Source organism: Dendropsophus ebraccatus, chromosome 10 (assembly GCF_027789765.1).
Source record: "Dendropsophus ebraccatus isolate aDenEbr1 chromosome 10, aDenEbr1.pat, whole genome shotgun sequence".
NCBI classification, from domain to species: Eukaryota; Metazoa; Chordata; class Amphibia; order Anura; family Hylidae; genus Dendropsophus; species Dendropsophus ebraccatus.
In genome coordinates, this window is record NC_091463.1 from 95,039,941 (window position 1) to 95,062,442 (window position 22,502).

At 44.9% G+C, this 22,502-nt stretch overlaps 1 protein-coding gene across 2 annotated transcripts in view; it reads left to right on the top strand.

Moving 5' to 3' along the window:
• Positions 1-15,163, top strand: part of LOC138802323 (butyrophilin subfamily 1 member A1-like) — a 37,674-nt gene extending 22,511 nt beyond the window's left edge. For both annotated transcript variants that reach the window (XM_069985500.1, XM_069985499.1), the window contains exons 6-8: positions 12,085-12,105; positions 13,382-13,408; positions 14,223-15,163. In XM_069985500.1, the coding sequence (XP_069841601.1) occupies positions 12,085-12,105; positions 13,382-13,408; positions 14,223-14,815 (641 nt within the window). In that variant the 3' untranslated portion in view covers positions 14,816-15,163. The remainder of the gene's footprint in view (positions 1-12,084; positions 12,106-13,381; positions 13,409-14,222) is intronic.
• The last annotated feature ends 7,339 nt before the right edge of the window (positions 15,164-22,502 follow it).

Genomic DNA, 22,502 nt, shown 5'->3' on the forward strand with positions numbered 1-22,502 from the left:
CTGTCCTCCCATGGTGAGAGCGCGGATGAGGATAGTGGGAGATGGGTGGAGCACAAGCGGGGTACTAAAAAGAATAAGAAAAGGGGAGATGTAAGATCTTCTCCCACCCCCCAGATGCCAAAGGAAGGTACAACCATCCTCCCTCTGATTGGTCTCTCAAACCGGTTCCAAACCCTCGAAGATGTTTCCTCCTCAGAGGTGCAGGAGGCGCAGGGTGAGGTTCTGGTTGTCGCGGTGACGGAGGGGCCTGCAGGGGACGTCGAATCCTCTCTCCCTGGGGAACGTATTTCCTTTGGGGGGAGGATCTGCCCAGAGTCGGGGGACGAGGAAATTGTAAATAAAGGGGATATGGATACATCCGTTTCACTAAAGAGAGGTAAACCATCGTCAGATGAGGAAGGTGGCGGGCAGGATGGAAAGGATAGTGGGAAAAAGAAAGCCGTCTAACTCAATCACCCATGATGGCGGCACCCTCTCCGTTGACGCTGGCTTCCATTAATGTAGCCAGCATTAAGTCAGATACGGCTAGATTTGCGGCCTATGATTATTTTGCCCACATTAATGCTGACATTTTCTTTTTGCAGGAGACCAGGCTAACAGACATGTCATCTATATTTAAAGCCAGAAGGGAATGGAGGAATGGGCCCTCCTACTGGTCTCTTGCGGCCGAGCCGTATAGCGGGGTGGCGGTACTTTTTGCCGCATCGGTAGAATGCCGACGGGTTATTGAGTTAGAAATGGGGAGGTGCCTGATTCTAGATGTCCTCATGAAGGGACAAGAACTTCGCCTTATTAACATTTATGGTCCACAGTCCAAGTGGGATCGGAAGTGTCTCTTTATGAGGATCAAGCCCTATCTTTTTACAAGTCGGCAGGTGGTCTTTGGAGGGGACTTCAATGCTGTCACGAGGCCCCAGGATAGGGGAGGTTCCAGAGACAAGCTGACTTATGATGGCGTCGCCCTTAATAGTATAGCTAGTGAGGCTCGCCTGGTGGATGTCCACATCCGGCATACACCAGGCCACGCGGGATTCACCTATCATAGGGGTAGTTGTAGGTCCAGGATAGACAGGTTTTATTTAAAGGAGGAAGCCGTCTCTTCAGCGGTGTCTGTTGTTGAGGTGGAGTTCTCCGACCACTGTTTAATTTTGTTTTCTCTGAATGTTACAGAGACCCCCCCGGATGGGTAGAGGCTACTGGAAGCTCAATTCGTCTCTCTTGGAAGAAGCGGAAATAAGACAGTCCTTTGAGGATTTTCTTCAGAGCCAGGTACCATTGCTGGGCCTTTGTAGCAGTAAGTCAGAGTGGTGGGAGATGTTCAAAAAAAGGGTTGCGGGATTCTTCCGCCAGCTCTCGAGCCTCAGGAGTCTGGACAGGTATCGCCTGTACCAGGGCCTGAGGAAGAAACTTGAACGTCTTGTCTCGACTGGAGGTAGTCGTGATGATATCTCCAGAGTGAAAGCCTTGCTACTGAGGTGCCAGTATGATAGACACGCATCTTTGGTTTTTGAGAGGGATTACGGGAAGTACCGCTCGCCCGACCCTTACAGAAACTGCAAGATGTCAGTGAATAGTAAAATCGTCTCAGGACTGATTGATAGTACAGGATCCCTGAAAAGGTCCAGATCGGGGATCCTGGAGGTCGTCAGATCCTTTTACTCGCACCTCTTGGGGAGGAAGGATCTAGATCGGGATAGGGCCTCAGCTTTCTTGACTGAAACCGTCCCTGAACCAGGGGTAGACCCCTCTCTTGACGTTTTGACAGAGATGATCCAAGAAGAGGAAGTCAGGGTGGCTATTGATGGTCTTGCCCTCAAGAAGTCACCCGGTCCAGATGGCTTAACATCTGAGTTCTATAAGACCTTTAAGGACACTTTGGTTCCCCTCTTGACTGAGGTATTCAATGAGTGTCTCTCCTCGGGCACTCTGCCGAGGTCAATGAGGAGGTCAGCCTTGATCATCTTGTCAAAGGGTAAAGACCCGTCCCGCATTGAGAATTGGCGTCCCATAGCGCTTCTCAATGCGGACAGAAAGATTCTGGCAAAAGTGCTGTTTAATCGGCTGGTGAAGTTTGCACCCCAGCTCCTTTCGAGGGCCCAGCATTGCTCTGTTCCAGGCCGCAGTACCTTTAGTGCTGTGCTCGGTGTCCGGGAGGCTGTGGAGCAGGGTAGGGCGGGTCATTGGAAGGGGTACTTGCTGTCCTTGGATCAGGCAAAAGCGTTTGATCGGGTTAACCATGAGTACCTCTGGTCTGTTCTTCTGAGATATGGCCTACCGGGGGTTTTTGTTGATTGGCTTAAGACCTTGTATACAGGGGCAGAGAGTTTCCCGCTTGTGAATGGTTGGATTGGCCGCTCTTTTGAGGTTGGGTCTGGTGTCCGTCAGGGTTGCCCTTTGAGCCCACTGTTGTACGTGTTTGCAATTGATCCTTTCCTTAGGAGGATTGATTGTGGACCGTTTGCAGGGGTGAGAATGGACCCTGCGGTGCCGGATTCCACTCTGAGGGTGGTAGCGTACGCCGATGATGTCACCATATTCGTCTCCTCGCAAGAGGAGGTGCGGTGTGTGATGTCAGAGGTGGAGCGCTACTCAGAGGCATCTGGGTCCAAGATCAACCAGGATAAGTGTGAGAGTCTCTGGCTGGGAGGTGGAGATCCTGGATTTGATCTCCCGGACACCCTTCCAGAGCCCCAGGAGTTTGCAAAAGTTCTCGGCATTGAATTCGGCCAAGGGGATTACCCCAAACAAAACTGGGACAGCAGGCTTAAGATCGCCGCTCAGAGGGTGGATCAGTGGAAGGGTTGGTCTTTGACCCTCAGGGAAAGGGTTAACCTGATCAAAACTTTCCTGCTCCCTTTGCTGATATATCTGGGCAGTGTTTGCATTTTGCCAGAACCTCTCTGGACTCGGGTCTACAGTGTGTTCTTCCAACTGTTATGGGGGAATAGACTGAACCTAGTCAAGAGGGAGGTTACTTACCGTACGAGGAGACAAGGGGGGTTGTGTATGGTCAACCCCGTGGTGTTCCTTGTGAATACCTTTCTTAAGACCAACATTGCAAACCTCTGGAAAGAGAGGGCTCCTCCGTGGGTATTCTCCTGTAAGGGATGGTTTCGGCCTTTCTTCCAGGAATGGGAGACAGGAGGGCAAGTGAAGGATCTCCGCACACCACATGGGCATCTTCCGGCTTATGCTACCCTGGTTCTGAAGGTCATTCGTCGGTGGGGTTTGGGGATGTGGGAGATTAGGACTCTGTCGAGGAAATTCCTTGACAATAGGGTCCTGTCGTCCCATTTCCAAAAACCGCTGGCGCTCAAGGATTGCCCAAGTCGGGATCTGGAGGTTGGTTTGGGCCTATTGAATTCCATCAGGATCCCCTTGAAGTTTTGGGACTTGGCTTGGCGCTGCTTCCATGGGAAACTGTATGTGAGGGACAATCTGAAGTGCAGGAGCTCTGAGGATCGGGGATGTCCCCGGGAGGAGTGTGGAGGCATGCTGGAAAGCATGGAGCATTTTCTGCTTCATTGTCCCTTTAATACAGAGGTTTACAACAGGGTGGGCGCTTCCATCGGGTGGCCCAGGTTGGCCCGTCTCTCCTATGCGGAATGGGCCTATGGAGCATTCAGAAACCTTGGTGGCTGGGACCGGAGCACTTTATTCCTAGTCAGCATAGTGGTCAGGTACCACACGTGGAGTGCACGGTGTTTAGTGTCGACGCAGCGTAAAATCCTCCCTGTGGATGAGGTGGTTAGGGGCACACTCGGTGACCTGGTGAAGGTGCGCTCTCTGGAGTACGAGAGGCTGGGGGCTGGTAGGGCCTCTTGTCTTTGGAGGGGCTTTGCCTATAAGGTTCCTTAGCCTGCGTCTCCTCTCCTGGTGGTGGGCTGATGCTGGCACATTAGTCTTTTGTTTTGTGCTGTAGAGATACTGGAGTATAGGGCTTGCAGGCGCTGAACTTGGGCTTTCGGGCTGTGTGTGGGGCTGAGAAGTCTCATTATTGTTGGGTTTAGTATGTTATATATTTTTTCAAAAGTTTGTGTATTGTGATTGTCTTTGTGATTATCTTTGTATGTTTGTATAAATTGTATATACTGTATATATTATATATGTTTTGTTTGCACCTGGGGTTCGGGTTTAGTGATAGGTTGGGTGGTGGGTAAAAGGGGGGAGGGGGCTTCTGTGGGACTTTGTTGGGACTTTTATATATATATAAAATCCTGGGCTGGTTCATGGACGTCCGTGATCATGTACTGGGGGCATGGGATGCGGGACCAGCTCAGGGCCAAAAAAAAAAAAAAAAAAATAAAAATAAATAAATAAAAAAATAAAAAAATATTTAAAAATATCATGTATTGTTTAGTTGTAGGTTATTATTTTGTATTGTGTCTTGTTTAGTTTTAGTTTATTTGTGTAGTGATGTCTTGTTTAGTTGGTGTTGGGTTGAGTAGAGTTATGTCTGTGGTATTAGGTTGTGCACAATGCAACTGGGCCAGGGGGTTCACAATTAGTTAGTTATATAGGTGTATATATAGTGGTGTATATAGGTGTGTTTATAGGTGTATAGTATATAGTAGTGTATATATAGGTTTGTATATAGTAGTGTATATAGTTTATTAATATGTTTAGCTAAATAGTTTATATTGTGTATATATTGTATATAGGTATATGGGTGTATATATTGTATATAGGTATATGGGTTGTTTGTGTGGAGGAATGAGTGCGGGGATGGACCGGTGCTTTATGTTATGGTTTCATTTTTCTATTTATTGTCTTGTTCTGGTCAGATATGGTATATGGGGTGTTATTTCTGTATTTATTTATTGTTATGTTAAAAATTTTAATAAAAGAAATACAGGATGTAACTCAGGATCAGTAATGTATGTACACAGTGACCCCACCAGCAGAATACTGAGTGCAGCTCTGGAGTGGTGATCCAATTAGTTTTGGGTGTGGTCCTGCTGTGTGAGGCTGTGCGAGTCTGCTGCTCCTGGGCTCCAGGCAAGCCAGATCTGCCCCTGAGCCTGCTCTCTCCTCCCCAGGGAGGGAGCAGGTTTTCAGGCATGAGCGAGGCGAGGAGAGCCCCAACTCCTGCTCCCCGAACCAGGTCCATGGGGGGCAGAGGAATCCAGCGACCAACGGCAGAGGGAATACCATCAGGAGGTCCATCAGAGGTACAAGGGCTGAGGAGGTCTGCTAGGAGGTGCAGCGATGCTTCTCCAGTCGCCCCTGAACCAGAGGTGACAAAGGGTAGCCGCAAGGCTACGACTAGCTGTGGAACTACAAGCACCAGCAGCACTACAGTGGCTGTGGAACCAAACCATGAAAGTGTGAGCAGTGACACTCCTCCTGGAGCAAGGCAGTCTGCCCATGGAGGTGTGGAGGAAGATTGGGGGGTGCCGCGGTCCCAAGAGACGGGGCAGACCTATGGCCTCCGGATTGCTGCGAGCCTCCATGGGTATGAGGACACCAGGAACCAGCTGTACAAGCTCCAGGAGGAGGTATGTGCTGTAAAAGCATTGATGGACACTGCTGCTAAGCAGCAAAAGGCTGAGCTATCAGCGAAAATGAAGCATCTGAAAGCCGATATCAAAAAGCTAATGAGAAAGAGAACTTTTATTCTGGAGAACAGTGGGCCATTTAAAGAGAAACTACAGAATGACGACAGATTTGCTGAAATGGAGAGAGAAAAGCTGAGAGGGCTGAGAGGGCTCCAGCCAGAGAGCCGGGTGGAGGAGGAAGGAGACGCTGCGGAGGTACGTGATGTTGAGCCGAATCCACCCGGGGGTCTGCAACAACAGACCCCATACAGTGGGCTCCCTGCAGGGCAAGCGGCATTGTCATCTAGCCGCTGTTCAGGGGATGAAAGCAACACCAGTTACCAGGGAGGGGCGCTGATGGCCCAGATCCAGCTCCTGGAGTCACCAGGGCGCCTCCAGGACTTCGTATTCGGAGAGGAGTTACCAGAGGAGGCGCCTGGGAGAAAGACTAAGGTAAAGACCACCAAGCTTCAGGAGCAGGTAACATTTGTTTATTCCCCCCTCCCTGTGCCCCCCGGACTGGCCTCAGGGTCAGCTCACTGTGTGAAACCCTGAGTTCTGTTGTGGACTCAGTGCAGGAGAATGGGGAGAGTATGGAGTCTAGTATGGCGGTAAGCTCCATCTCTGTTTGCAGTAGCAGAGGAGGAGCAGGTGAGGAACCGGCCGTAAGGTCGGACAGTGATATTGGCCCAGCGGCGGGCAGTGGCAGGAGAGGTGGCCGAGCGGTGGGCAGTAACGTTAAAGGCGGCTGTTTGCCGGTGTCAGCTGCGGGAGCTCCGGTGGCTCTTGGCGCTGGCACTGCTGTTCCTTTGTGTCGTTGTCAGGATGCTGCTGGGTCTAAGATGCCTTCCCCTCCCAAGAGAAAGACTGGACTTAAGCCTTTGTTTTGTATTGGAGTTGCTGGACCAGATCGTGCGGAGGACTCTAGTACTGATGAGGCAGAGGGTACCAGCAGAAATAGGGCAGGGGCTGCCTCTAAACAGTCCAGGCAGGCTGTTCGGTCCTTTCTTAAGGGACCGGTGGCCTGTCCTGTGGAGGTGGCTCCGGTCCTGGTACCCAATGACGCTGATGGTACAAAATCTGTTTCTGTTCCAGAACACACCGGTCCACCCAGTGTGAATGGGGGAATTAATGTTGGGGGGAAGGCAGGAGTGAATGTGGGGAGGAATATGTCTGGGGCTTTGGAGGGTGGTCGGGGCAGTGTGACATGTGGTATTGGTGTGGGTATGGATTATGTGGAGGAGGGTGGTGAAGGGGCACAGATTGGTGGTGGGAGCATAGGGCCTGGTCCAGTTGCACCCCCAGCGGCTGCAGCACCGGTACGCAGCTATGCAAATGTTGCCGCTGGGGGAAGTGGGGTGCTTTCCTCGTCCTCGGGCCCTGGGGATGGTGACTTGCATCGACGTGTCCTGCAGGCCTTAAAGAGAGGGGAGAGAACAATTAATGTAGAGGGTAGGGAGGTTGATCTGTCTTTCTTGATAGAAAGGCATGGCCTTACAGCCTTCCGAGAGGAAAGGGGTAGGGAAACTGTGTGGTCTCTCCCAACAGCCGGGCTGGGCGGTGTCCGAAGGAATGTGGTCCGTCTGAGGTGGAGAGGCAGTGATACATGTCCCCCAAGATCTAAAGTTGTTGAGCTCCTGCTGAGGATGAGCTTCAAGGCAGCCGACATCTTTGCCTTGATACATCCCTTTGGTACCCCTGAATTCGATATCAGCTTTGTTCGGCCGGAGGGGCTTGAGCTTTTTTGGTCGAACTATGAGCTGGTAAAGGATGAGCCCGGCTGGCGAGACTTTGCCATTCAGGCGGTGTCTCGCCAAAATAACATCAAGAGAGTGACCGTTTTAACCCGTAACGAATCACTCTCTTGTATTGACATCATGACGTGGCTTGGCCGGTATGGAGAGGTGGTGGAAGTCCCAAAAAAGAACAGGGACGAATATGGCATCTGGTCAGGGGCTTGGACCTTTATGGTCAAACTTAGATATTCAGGAAACACCGTTACCCACATACCATCTGCCACCTTCCTAGGAAGGGATCGAATCCAGGTCTTCTACCAGGGTCAGCCTAAGCTCTGTCACAGGTGCGGTGACCCCACACATTTCAGTGCTAGGTGTACAGTGATGAAGTGCTCGTTGTGTGGGGAAATAGGCCACCTCGCTGCATCCTGTGCGGAGATTAGGTGTCACCTGTGTGGTGACTTAGGTCACCCATTCAGTCGCTGCCCTCGTTCCTTTGCCAACGCAGTTGTCACCCCGGTGGAGAAAGGTCGTGAGGAGGACTCTACTGGGGGGGGCGGCTGGCGGAGGTGAAGGAGTAAAAGAGCCAGGGAAGAAAAGTAAGCAAAAGACGCCAGCCCAACTGAGGCGTCGGGATAAGCGCCAAAGGGAGAGGGAGATGGGGGAGTCTCAGGAGTCTCGGGCAACTGTGGTGACCTCTGACCTCATCCCTGAGGCCAATCTTACTGCTGAGGCTGTGAGGGACAGTGATTTGGATGAGGAGATTTGGAGGATTCGGAAAGAAGAAGGTGCCATCTCTTTACTGTCCTCCCATGGTGAGAGCGCGGATGAGGATAGTGGGAGATGGGTGGAGCACAAGCGGGGTACTAAAAAGAATAAGAAAAGGGGAGATGTAAGATCTTCTCCCACCCCCCAGATGCCAAAGGAAGGTACAACCATCCTCCCTCTGATTGGTCTCTCAAACCGGTTCCAAACCCTCCAAGATATTTCCTCCTCAGAGGTGCAGGAGGCGCAGGGTGAGGTTCTGGTTGGTGCGATGACGGAGGGGCCTGCAGGGGACGTCGAATCCTCTCTCCCTGGGGAACGTATTTCCTTTGGGGGGAGGATCTGCCCAGAGTCGGGGGACGAGGAAATTGTAAATAAAGGGGAAATGGATACATCTGTTTCACTAAAGAGAGGTAAACCATCGTCAGAGGAGGAAGGTGGCGGGCAGGATGCAAAGCATAGTGGGAAAAAGAAAGCCGTCTAACTCAAACACCCATGATGGCGGCACCCATTGTTTTTTTTTGTTTTTGTTTTCTTCAAAAGTTTGTGTATTGTGATTGTCTTTGTATGTTTGTATAAATTGTATATACTGTATATATTATATATGTTTTGTTTGCACCTGGGGTTCGGGTTTAGTGATAGGTTGGGTGGTGGGTAAAAGGGGGGAGGGGGTTTCTGTGGGACTTTGTTGGGACTTTTATATATATATATAAAATCCTGGGCTGGTTCATGGACGTCCCTGATCATGTACTGGGGGCATGGGATGCGGGACCAGCTCAGGGCCAAAAAAAAAAAAAAAAAAGAAAATTATTAAAAAAATATTATATGTATAGTTTAGTTGTAGGTTATTATTTTGTATTGTGTCTTGTTTAGTTTAAGTTTATTTGTGTAATGATGTCTTGTTTAGTTGGTGTTGGGTTGAGTAGAATTGTGTCTGTGGTATTAGGTTGTGCACAATGCAACTGGGCCAGGGGGTTCAAATTTAGTTATTTATATAGGTGTATAGTATATAGTGGTGTATTATATATAGGTGTGTATATAGTAGTGTATATAGGTGTGTTTATAGGTGTATAGTATATAGTAGTGTATATATAGGTTTGTATATAGTAGTGTATATAGTTTATTAATATGTTTAGCTAAATAGTTTATATTGTGTATATATTGTATATAGGTATATGGGTGTATATATTGTATATAGGTATATGGGTTGTTTGTGTGGAAGAATGAGTGTGGGGATGGACCGGTGCTTTATGTTATGGTTTCATTCTGTTTTTGTCATTTTTCTGTTTACTGTTTAGTTCTGGTCAGATATGGTGTGTTATTTCTGTATTTATTGTTATGTTTAAAATTTAATAAAAGAAATACAGGATGTAACTCAGGATCAGTAATGTAATGTATGTACACAGTGACCCCACCAGCAGAATAGTGAGTGCAGCTCTGGGGTATAATACAGGATGTACTGTAACTCAGGATCAGTAATGTATATACACAGTGACCCCACCAGCAGAATAGTGAGTGCAGCTCTGGAGTATAATACAGGATGTAACTCAGGATCAGTAATGTATATACACAGTGACCCCACCAGCAGAATAGTGAGTGCAGCTCTGGAGTATAATGCAGGATGTAACTCAGGATCAGTAATGTAATGTATGTACACAGTGACCCCACCAGCAGAATAGTGAGTGCAGCTCTGGAGTATAGGTATATCAGTACCGGATAAGTAATATTATAAGAATAATATGTATATATCGGCACACTAAAGTGTAATAATACTTCGCCATGCTATAGTCATTCAATTGTAGTGATAAAGCTTCTCTGTACCCAGTCTTCTATATGATTTGACCTAGAGAGTCTGCAGATGTGATGTTGCTTCTGGTTCTCCTCTGTGTTACTTTGCGGTTATTTCTCGGCACCTGCAGGATGTAGCGGCACTTGGTTTATACTACTAAGCTACATCCTAAAGTGGTAGCGCTCATGTCTCGCAGCATGTGAACACTTTACAGTAATTGTACATAGCGCGGAGCAGTCACCTGTATCCTAGTGAGGGGGAGGAATGTTCCAGAACACTAGAAGCCTGATAAACCAGCTCCTCCATACAATGGGCTTAAAGGGGTTTTCTGCTCATATAACCTTATGTACAATAAGTGTCACCCTAGGAGCCCAAATATAACGTATTATATGAAGGGGACATATTGGGACCCCAGCTGGGACTGGGCTGAACACAAAACCTATAGAGGCGAGGACTGGCGGAGTATATAGGACGAATCTTCCTGCAGCTGCGACTCTGGGTTCTGCGTGTAACCTCCATTTCTGGTTTAGCCGGCGGAGTTACAGGTGACTCCCATGGTCCTCTAATCCTTGGTGTAATCTGCACGGTTTGTTGGTTTATAGATGTCACCTTGTGGTTTACATGTCGTTACTTGTGTTCTGAGAAGTCGGTAAACACTTGACTTTCGGTTTGGCTCCTATGATTAGTAAAGAGGATGTCTGCCCCACCTGGCAAGCCTCTTCTCGGAAGAACTCAACCCCCAGTCATAGCTGTACATTACGTACATCCTTGTGTTGTCTCGCTTTTTGGGTGGATTTTCACTTCTGAATTTCCTAAAGGAAAAACCTTATTTATATGAAAATCATTGGGCCCTATAATGCTGCGTTTACACAGAGCGATAATTCCCTTAATCGATCGTTTAACGATTTTGAAGCAACGATGTGGTTTTTAGAACGATCAGCGTCTAGACAAATAAATGGTTAGAAAATTCGTAAGAAAAATCGTTATTGCGATTGTTTTTAAGATCACTTAAACTCATCTCGCACATAGGGCGAATCTATGAAAGACTGTTTACACGAAGCGATCTGCGAATTTTACGCAAATGACGAACGATGATTTGAGAACATGTTGAACGATTTCTCGCTCGTCGCTTGAACGTTCGCTGTGTTTACATGAGCCGATTATCGTTCAAATGCGATCGCTACTGCGAAAACGATAATCGTTCCGTGTAAACGTTTCATTACACGGGCCGATTATCGTGCGAAAAATCATATCGTTCGCATTTAAACGATAATCGTTCTGTGTAATTGCAGGCAATGATCAAAAAAATCGTTCGTTTGTCGTTGATTTAGATCTGAACCTAAAATTATCGTTAATCGTTTGCTGTAATTCCACATTCGTTCGCCCAAGTTCCGCATTTGTTCACTAATCGTTCAGTGTAATTGCACATTGTTTTGCTGGGGACAGAGGGAGAAAACGATCATAGTAACGATCGCAATAATGACCGTAGTAACGATCGTAACTAACGTTCTGTGTAATATGGTAAACGATTTCAAGTTAACGATAAACAATCTCGTTTGCGATCATTTGTCGTAAGTCGTTAATCGTTCAAAATCGCTCTGTGTAATAGGACCCATAGAGTGGGGTCCAGAATTTTATAATGGTGACTCCCACTATGGCGGACGCCAGCAGCCCATATATTACATGGACAACCATTTATAAGGATGTAATACTACATTTCACCAGTAGTGGCCACTGCACAAAAAGTCTCAGTCTTCGTTATACCTTACTCCACGTCCAATAGATGAAAGACAATAGTCAAAGCTTTTGTTATTATTCTCTGACAATAAGAGCATTCTACACTAACCCAGTGCTAACCTTCTCTACAGCGCCACCACAGGTCAGATTAGGTATTACACAGAGCCTACTGAAATGGGCTAGTGCTCGGATAGGCCAGGTCCTCCTGGATGAGAGAGATTTTTGTTCCTCTCTAGGTAATAGGAAGGTGTTCTCCATTAGCCGGGCTGTCTAATAGATAATATACAAGAATCAATGCACATAATGAGATCTAGAATAGAGAGGAGGAGATACGGTATAGCAGCAGCTGTAGATAGGATTACTATAACCAGAGACTCAACCATGAAAAATATTGGTGATTCCGGGGGTAAGTTAACCCACATATGGTCAGTAAAAAAAATTATATATATATATATAATGTATCTACATTCCCATATATACAGTATATTCATCTGAGATGTTTCTTGTTTTATATTTTCAGAGCGACTGACATGGGAGGTCGGTGAGTATTCCTTCTCTAACTTCATGAACAAGTCACAAATCTGCCCACTTATATCACACAATAATAACTCGATTTTTAACCCCTTCCTGACCTTTGTTTTGTAACTCCTCAACTTGAAAGACCCATCTTTTTATTTCCCATCTACAGAGCCATAGATCTAGCTATAGAAGTATAGTAAGGGCCCTATTCCACCGGACGATTATCGTTCAGATTATCGATAAATCGTTCAAATCTAAACGGTTGAATAGCTGTTAACGACTAACGACCGAACGAGAAATCGTTGATCGTTTAATAAGGCCTGGACTTATTTTTATCGTTGCTCGTTCGCAAATCGTTCGCATTGAATAAGAAGTCGTTCGGTCGTTCGCAGTAGTGACAAATGCAATAGCGACGACAAGACAACCGCAATTTTTGGTATTTTTTTTTTTTTCTTCTAATTTTCCAACTATATTATAATATGATCCTAAAATCTTGGAGTTTATATTCTTACCACTAGATCTAAAACTAAGCTAGGAGGAGGAGGAGGAGGAGGAGGAGGAGGAGGAGGCTAATTGAAAGTGATCTGTAAAAAATTGCAGTGACAGGTGACACCAGTAGATAGAGGAGACACTAGATGAAGCTCACAGCTCAGCCTCCCCCTTGACCTTTTCAATGGTCACATAGTATGCTTAGTAATGTTTCCTATTCATGTCAATGGGACAGCTCTTGTCTCATTGTGTCTATGTCCATAAGTCTTGCAGTAAAGCCTATTACTAAGTGATGTTAAAAAACAGCTGAGGCAACATGGCAGCCCCCATAATAATATCCAAAACCTTTAACAATTTTCATCACAATATTAAATCATCATCATCTGATTCCTTATATCCATAGGTTAGGTATAGCCCTGATCTATTCAATCAGTGCTCTGCTAGTAGAGTCTGAAATAAAGGGAATAAATCACTACAAATACTAATACTAATATAACAGTAAATAATATCCAGCTAAAGTGCTTACATCCTGCAACACAATATTCACCATTTACCAATGTCTCCGGGGCCGGCGTATGTTTGTGCCTCGGTGATGTCACCCGTTATTGGCCAGCCACGCCATCATTAATTATTCCCACAAACTATTTACCTCCAGTGTGACCTTGTCGATATATTGATCGTGTTCCACTTCAAGAATCCAACACAACGCGAATGTAAGGTGTCATCGCTCAGCCATTAGTCATGTAGATATAGTCAGACGAAGGATTAACCCTCCTAATGCCGTCTCTGTCTTTATGTCTTATTTTTAGAGTGGAGAAAGCTATCCTCCAGGAAAGGTAGGACAATGCCTCCTTCTTCCAGTTACTCTTACCTAATGACTTTTCTACGTTTTTGGAATTTTCCTCCATTGTTTCCTTATTGATCCAAATATTTTTTACTGCCCTGGTATGTCCACAGAAAATATTCCTATCAAATCCCTATATGCTCGACCAAACATCTCAGGGTGTGGGGGAGATTTATCAAGCATGGTGTAAAGTGAAACTGGCTCAGTTGCCCCTAGCAACCAGATTCCACCTTTCATTTTTCAAAGAGTCTGTGAGGAATGAAAGGTGGAATCTGATTGGTTGCTAGGGGCGACTGAGCCAGTTTCACTTTACAACATGTTTGATAAATCTCCCGCAGTATATTCAAACAACTTTATTATGATGCCAGGATCTCCCGAACTGTTTAAGGGTTCAATACAGTAAAAACACTCCTTGTGATGCCCGCTGGCTCCGGTCCCCTGCACAGTGACAGCCCACTTAGCCAATCACGGGCTGCGGAAGGACAAGGCAGTGATTGGCTGATTAGGCTGTCATTTAGAGGGGGACCAAAGCCTGCACTGGAGGGCATGGGGAGGAGCATGAACAGGTAAGTATGGCTACCTATCGCATTTTTTTGTTCACATTTTTGTGAATTTCGTCCCTTGTTTACACTAAATATACAAAAATTAGAACAAACAAATGTAATAGGTTTCTATAAGACACATTAGAACTTTAAGGCCCAAATAAATAGCTTCCTAGCGCCTTGACAATAGAACAGAGGTTCCACCTTCCTTCACATCTACTTACTTGTGTGAAATAACTTGTAACTCCTCTACCTTATTTTCAGAATCCATTTTGTTTGATCCTCTGACCGCTTACGCCGGTCTCATCGTCTCTCCGGATGGTTGCCACATCTCGTCTAGCGAAACTTTACAAAACGTTACCCAAAACGAGGCCAGGTTTGACACGGAGCCCTGTGTGCTCGGTCGGCAGTCTTTCCAGCAGGGCACTCACTACTGGGAGACGGAAATCCATGAGCAAAGCGAACAATTCTGGTCTGTCGGAGTCGCCATTGAAACTGTGAGGCGGGCCGGAGGGCAACGGGAGTGTCCGGACGCTGGGATATGGGCTATCAGAGGAACAAAGGAAGGTTACTATGGTTTGTCTTCACCTCCAGAGTTCATTGTTTTACATTCTCACATGCCAAGACCACAGGAGCCCGGTTTACTCAATAGTGAAGGAATACATGACTCAGGACGAATCCAGAGGGTTGGAACATTTCTCGACTGTGAGAGTGGAAGGGTTTCGTTCTATAACGTGGACACCTATGAGCCCCTCTACACCTTTCAAGGGCATTTTTCTCACCCCGTGTATCCATTTTATTATGTTGGTCCAGGAATCTCTTTTTCATTGCAGAAAGAGAGTCAAGAGACTAGTTGAGTCAGAAACTCCTTTCCTTCGTTTAGTCGATTTTTTGCTTGAACATGTGTGCTTTTTTAATCGCCATGAAACTGGTCTAAACTCTAGTGGTGGCAGTGTCGGACTGGCCCACCAGAGGATCCTCCAGTGGGCCCCCAGCTTTAGAACCTGGACATCCTCTGGTGGGCCCCAGATACCCCAGTCCGACACTGGGTGTTGGAGACTTCTTCAATGGCCAAGGACCATAGCAGTCATCATTGCCTCAGTGGACTAACATTCCCAGGCCAAGAATTTACACCACATGGCTATGGGCATGTTCTAATCAACCAAATAAGTGAAAACCGTAATAGAAGCCGTCAACTTTGGTTAGTTGTTTCTTGTTTTCAGTGTGTTAACCAACATTGGTATATGGGCAGTGCCGCTACATAAAAGGGATCAGCCTCTAAGTACCGCTCTTTTGGGAGGATCCCAGACGAGTGATCTAGCAGTCCAGCATTGGAGCAAAGCCTTAGGGCCCTATTACACAGAACGATAATCGTCCGAATCGGCCCTATCCGTCCGATTATCGCTCCGTGTAATAAACACAACGATCAGCCGATGACAACGATCATCGGCTGATCGTTGTTATAGGTTTGGACATATAGTTGTTGGGCGCCGACAGCACATCACTACGTGTAATGGCGGTGCACGGCCGATGGCTGATGATTTCCAAACTCTATACATTACCTATCAATGGTCCAGGGCTCCTCTTTCGGTCTTCTCACCAGGTCCCACGTGCTGCAGCTCTAGTGCGGCCTGTCTGAGCTGATAGGCCGCTCTGGAGCTGCAGCGCGCGGCACCCGGTGAGAAGAAGACCTCAAGAGGAGCCCTGGACCATGGATAGGTAATGTATAGAGTTTAAGCAAGGGCTGCAAGGACATCGGTAACGATGTCCATGCAGCCTTTGTTAAACGATTATCGGGCCGTATAATAGGCCCAGTAAACGAGCGCCGATCTAGCAGATTGTCACTCGTTTACAGTAATTATTGGGCCCCCATCAGCCTGTGTAATAGTACCCTAAGAAATGCACAAAGCCTAAGGGGTTACAAGGTGAGAGTATAGACTTGACTATTTGACACAGTGTCCCCACATTACGCTAGGTGATGGTCTCCACTCTCTTAATTTTTCATTTCCTTCCGTTTACTGGGGGACAAGGATCAGATACAGTGAAAGATCAGGCATTCGATTTCAACTGCTTGATCCTTTTGTTCTTGATCTCTGTTTATAACACACACACATGCACAGGAGGATCGAAAGAGATCATTTGTACATGGGCAGCTTACATTGGGTACTCATTCATCGTGCTCTTATTCACTGAACCAACATATACAACAGAGCAGTCATATAAGAAATCAGTGAGCAGGGAAACAACAGAACGGTGTATTATACCTCATACTACGTCACCATTATTATTACCTGCACTCCATAACATCATGTAGATTAGAGATGAGCAAATTTCATCAGATTGGATTTGGGCCCTTGGATCAGTCTCAATCGAAGGTGCCCTGTAATGTTACATGTGACACTCTGTGGTTTTCTAGAAGTATCTAAGCTCTTTAGTGCCAAAACAGAAAAATCCTAACCTCCCAACCTAAAGTTAAAGAAGAAGTCTGGCAAATTTTTTTTATAAAGTATTGTATTGCCGCCCAAAAGTTATACAAATCTCCAATATACACTTATTACGGGAAATGTTTATAAAGGGCTTTTTCTCTGCACTTACTACTACATCAATGCTTCACTTCCTGGATAACATGGTGATGTCACTTCCTGGATCACATGATGATGTCACTCCCTGGATAAAATGGTGATGTCACTTCCTGGATAACATGGTGATGTCACTTCCTGGATAAAAATGACGATGTCACTTCCTGGATAACATGGTGATGTCACTTCCTTAATAACATGGTGATGTCACGTCCTGGATAAAATGGTGATGTAATTTCCTGGATAACATGGTGATGTCACTTCCTTAATAACATGGTGATGTCACGTCCTGGATAAAATGGTGATGTCACTTCCTGGATAACATGGTGATGTCACTTCCTTGATAACATGGTGATGTCACTTCCTGGATAACATGGTGATGTTACGACCCGACTCCAGAGCTGTGCGGGCTGTGGCTGCTGAAGAGGATGATGGCAGGGGGACACTGAGCGACACAGGGCACTGGAGGGACACTGAGCATCCCCCTGCCATCATCCTCTCCAGCAGCCACAGCCCGCACAGCTCTGGGAGTCGGGTCGTGACATCACCGTGTTATCCAGGAAGTAACATCACCATGTTATCCAGGAAGTGACATCACCATGTTATCCAGGAAGTGACATCACCATGAGTGAAGCCTTGATGCAGTAGTAAGTGCAGGGAAAAAAGCACTTTATAAGCATTTCCCGTAATAAGTGTATATTGGTGATTTGTATAACTTTTGGGGGGCAATACAATACTTTATACAATACATGCAATACGCTGGACTTCTCCTTTAAGGTTAGTAAGGTTAGGATTAATTCATGTAATTGATTTGCACATCTCTACTCTGAATATTCATGTTCCTGCTCACAGACAGCAATCATCCCCAGCCTACATACCGATGGGATCTTAAAGGGATTCACCTCTCTATAGACCGCAAGGGAAAGGACCAAACAGCTGTACTCTGCTAAGAAATAATAAACTCTGTTAGAGGGAGCCGAGACTCCGTCCTTCTTTCCCTACAATTCAGGATGAACAGTCGATGGTCCAGGCCGCAGGTTCTGCAAACAACAGGAAAACTAGACAGGGCCAAAAAAATTATTCTCAATTAAAATTCTACGTGTGTTCAGAAGAGGGACTTAGTGAGCGGCCATCGATCCGGGGCAGTGAGTGACAGGCGTCTGCAAGGCTTCACCAGCGACTCCTGATCAATCACTGCAGATTGTTATTGATCCGCTCAGGTGGATTATAATTGGAGCGTTTCGGGTGAAAGCTCGGGGCTCAGATCTGCCCTGTGCAATCTCACCAATACAATTATGACCTTGATGAGAGATGAAGTGCGCCAGGGGAAGGGGAGTTCTGTATGTTCCTGTACCTCGGCTTATTACAGGAGTCCTGATGTGTACGAAAAATGATTCATACCGACGCGAAAATGAACGCTGGAAATAATCCTAAATAAACTGAGGAAACCGAACATAAAGATGAGCGTAACTGAAGCATGCTGGAGTCCGATCCCTCAGCATTGGAATACCGGTGGCTGAAGAAGTTGGATGCAGTCCTAGGGAGGCCGGAAAAACATGGATATGGCCCACATAGTATACGCTCTGGCCGGGACCCCTAGCGGCGCCTCTAAGAACTGACATGTCAGTTTTCTGCGGCTGCAATTCAGTGAATTCCGTCCTGTACAATGCGTAGATCTGTATTTTGTGCAGAGTGCTCTTTTATGGAGGTAATCTCAAGATTAAAAGTTATTACTTATCTACACAATAGGTGACACCTACCTGACCAATGGTGGTATGACCACTGGGAACTCCATGGATAACAAAAATGGGAGTCTAAGGGCCCCTCTTACATGGAGCCATTATGGTGTAAAAACTCAACATAATGAGCAATAATGAGCACCGAGTGAGAGATCAAACACGAAAATGACTTTGTCTAATAAGACCGTAATACCCCCCGAATGAACATACTTGGCAATCGGGAGGGGGGTCCACAGGGTAGGGGATAACGTTGAATTTTGGGATGACCGCATTTAATGGCCACTCCTATTATGTTATATCGGTCAGCCTAGTTTTGATTGTAATTACATTCTAAATTTTTCAATAAATTATATTTTTTATAATAATCTTCATGATTGTAGTTTTTTTCTTCTATTTTACCCTTTTATTTAAAGATCAGCTGGGCATTTAATACAAGTAACACTGTTATATAACGCACAATAGGGAACGTGTACGAGTCTTCTTTCTCACCGTCCAGCAGCGTATTCATCTTCTATACTTCCTTCCTGCAAGATGCCCACAAATCTACTTTTGTATGCAATAGCCAGAATCCTACTCCACACTGATGAGGGGCAAATACCCTGAAACAGCTGTCTGTGGATGGATACCTTGGTTGGGTGGTTTCCTTTATTGGAGACATTCATTGGCTTGATTGTTCCTTCCTGGAGGAAGGTCTGGCTAGCTCACTGACGTCGAGACATGTGATGGTGTCTCTGCAGTGTTTTTTTTGCATATTTGATTTCCCAGGGGGCAATGGTCTAGAATACACTGACGTCGAGACACGTGATGGTGTCTCTGTAGTGTTTTGGTTGATCTCCCTGAGGTCAACCAGTGTCCTTTTGCATTCACTTACTAGGCATGTGTTCCCACTAGCCAGAATCCTACTCCACACTGATGAGGGGCAAATACCCCAAAACAGCTGTATGTAGATGGATACCTTGCTTGGGTGGTTGCCTTGAATGGAGACAATACTTGTCTTGGTAGTAAAGCTCTGGCTAGTTCACTGCCGTCGAGACACATGATGGTTTTGCACAAACCTCCTCAGTCACCAAATCCACCTACTGTAATACAGTACAGTAGATGTGAAGGAGGGGGATAGGGGGATGCAGCTGCAGTTACATACTCTGTGTCAGTGAGACTGCCTGCTGCCAGGGGATAACCTTCCTGCTGACACTACCTTAGAGAGGGGGGGGGGCACAATATCAGCTGTAGCTAGTGCCAAGTTGTATGGTAGTTCAGGGGGTACTGTCCCCATGTGTTTAGATTTAAAAAACTTTATCCATATTCTCCTATACTATATATGGAAGAATTATTGGGGGGGGGGGGGGGGGGGCTCTATTTGCATGAACTACTACAAAGAGTGGATCCTCCTCAGCCAGTCTTAATATGACCGACTGATGCAATACCAGAGATACCCTCATTAATTCAGATCAATTCAGTCCACGGTTTACCAAGAATGAAAGTAGAAGCAAAGACTGTACCGGAAGCCGGGAAATTCCTATTAACTCTTACGGCAAAAATGTTTTTCTTTCAGTGTTTGGTAATAAAAACATCCGGATCCTGAGTCACCAAGCGTCCAACCCCAAATTACATCACACTAACACCACACCACATATTCCACAATTACCTGTGCGGGAGGTAATAACATTATTATAGTATATAGGAGCAGTATTATAGTAGTTATATTCCTGTATATAGGAGCAGTATTATAGTAGTTATATTCTTGTATATAGGGGCAGTATTATAGTAGTTATATTCTTGTATATAGGGAGCAGTATTATAGTAGTTATATTCCTGTATATAGGAGCAGTATTATAGTAGTTATATTCTTGTATATAGGAGCAGTATTATAGTAGTTATATTCTTGTATATAGGGGCAGTATTATAGTAGTTATATTCCTGTATATTGGGGCAGTATTATAGTAGTTATATTCCTGTATATAGGAGCAGTATTATAGTAGTTGTATTCTTGTATATAGGAGCAGTATTATAGTAGTTATATTCTTGTATATAGGAGCAGTATAATAGTAGTTATATTCTTGTATATAGGGGCAGTATTATAGTAGTTATATTCCTGTATATAGGAGCAGTATTATAGTAGTTATATTCTTGTATATAGGAGGCAGTATTATAGTAGTTATATTCCTGTATATAGGAGCAGTATTATAGTAGCTATATTCTTGTATATAGGGGAAGTATTATAGTAGTTATATTCCTGTATATGTGAGGCAGTATTATAGTAGTTATATCCCTGTATATAGGAGCAGTATTATAGTAGTTATATTCCTGTATATAGGGGGCAGTATTATAGTAGTTATATTCCTGTATATAGAAGCAGTATTATAGTAGTTATATTCTTGTATATAGGGGAAGTATTATAGTAGTTATATTCCTGTATATGTGAGGCAGTATTATAGTAGTTATATTCCTGTATATGTGAGGCAGTATTATAGTAGTTATATCCCTGTATATAGGAGCAGTATTATAGTAGTTATATTCCTGTATATGTGAGGCAGTATTATAGTAGTTATATCCCTGTATATAGGGGGCAGTATTATAGTAGTTATACACGAACTGGAGAAAATGGAATGGCTGCACATCCCATCTATGGCTGATACTAATGCCGCTAGGCCTATATTAAAAATCAACACCAGAGTGTCTGTATATGAATTGATCAAGCCATATTGCCCCGTGTACCACTGCGCAGGTCCTCTGGTTCACACGGGTCCCTACACTAACTCCACACCGTGTCGGTCAGCGACCGCCAACCCCGCAAAGCGTGCACGTGCAGGGAAGGGAGGCCATGGAACGGCCCTGCAACCCCCTATGTCACAGGACCAGACCCAAAAAGCCCCACCAAAACCCAGCCAGCACCACCGGCGGGGAAGGCTGCCCCCAAACGACACAAGTATGGATATGGTATTACACTTACCATTGCTGCTCTCACAGAATGGGGAAGACATAGGGTCCAGACATGTGAGCACAGGCATATCCTGCTAATTTTGGTCATGTGGGTCTTATAAAGGAGTGCTAGCTGTTCAGAGAGGGAGAACTGTAAAACACGAACTGGAGAGAATGGAACGGCTGCACATCCCATCTATGGCTGACACTAATGCCGCTAGGCCTATATTAAAAATCAACACCATAGTGTCTGTATATGAATTGATCAAGCCATATTGCCCCGTGTACCACCGTATTATAGTAGTTATATTCCTGTATATAGGGGCAGTATTATAGTAGTTATATTCCTGTATATAGGAGCAGTATTATAGTAGTTATATTCTTGTATATAGGAGCAGTAGTATAGTAGTTATATTCTTGATCATAGGGAGCAGTATTATAGTAGTTATATTCCTGTATATAGGAGCAGTATTATAGTAGTTATATTCCTGTATATAGGAGCAGTATTATAGTAGTTATATCCCTGTATATAGAAGCAGTATTATAGTAGTTATATTCCTGTATATAGGGGGCAGTATTATAGTAGTTATATTCTTGTATATAGAAGCAGTATTATAGTAGTTATATTCTTGTATATAGGAGCAGTATTATAGTAGTTATATTCCTGTATATAGCAGCAGTATTATAGTAGTTTTATCGCTGTATATAGGGGCAGTATTATAGTAGTTATATTCCTGTATATAGCAGCAGTATTATAGTAGTTATATCCCTGTATATAGGGGCAGTATTATAGTAGTTATATTCTTGTATATAGGAGCAGTATTATAGTAGTATATTCCTGTATATAGGAGCAGTATTATAGTAGTTATATTCTTGTATATAGGAGCAGTATTATAGTAGTTATATCCCTGTATATAGGGGCAGTATTATAGTAGTTATATTCCTGTATATGTGAGGCAGTATTATAGTAGTTATATTCCTGTATATAGGAGCAGTATTATAGTAGTTATATTCTTGTATATAGGAGCAGTATTATAGTAGTTATATTCCTGCTGTACATAGGGGGCAGTATTATAGTAGTTATATCCTTGTATATAGGAGCAGTATTATAGTAGTTATATTCTTGTATATAGGAGCAGTAATATAGTAGTAATATTCCTGTATATAGGAGCAGTATTATAGTAGTTATATTCTTGTTTATAGGGGCAGTATTATAGTAGTTATATTCTTGTATATAGGAGCAGTATTATAGTAGTTATATTCCTGTATATAGGAGCAGTATTATAGTAGTTATATTCTTGTTTAAA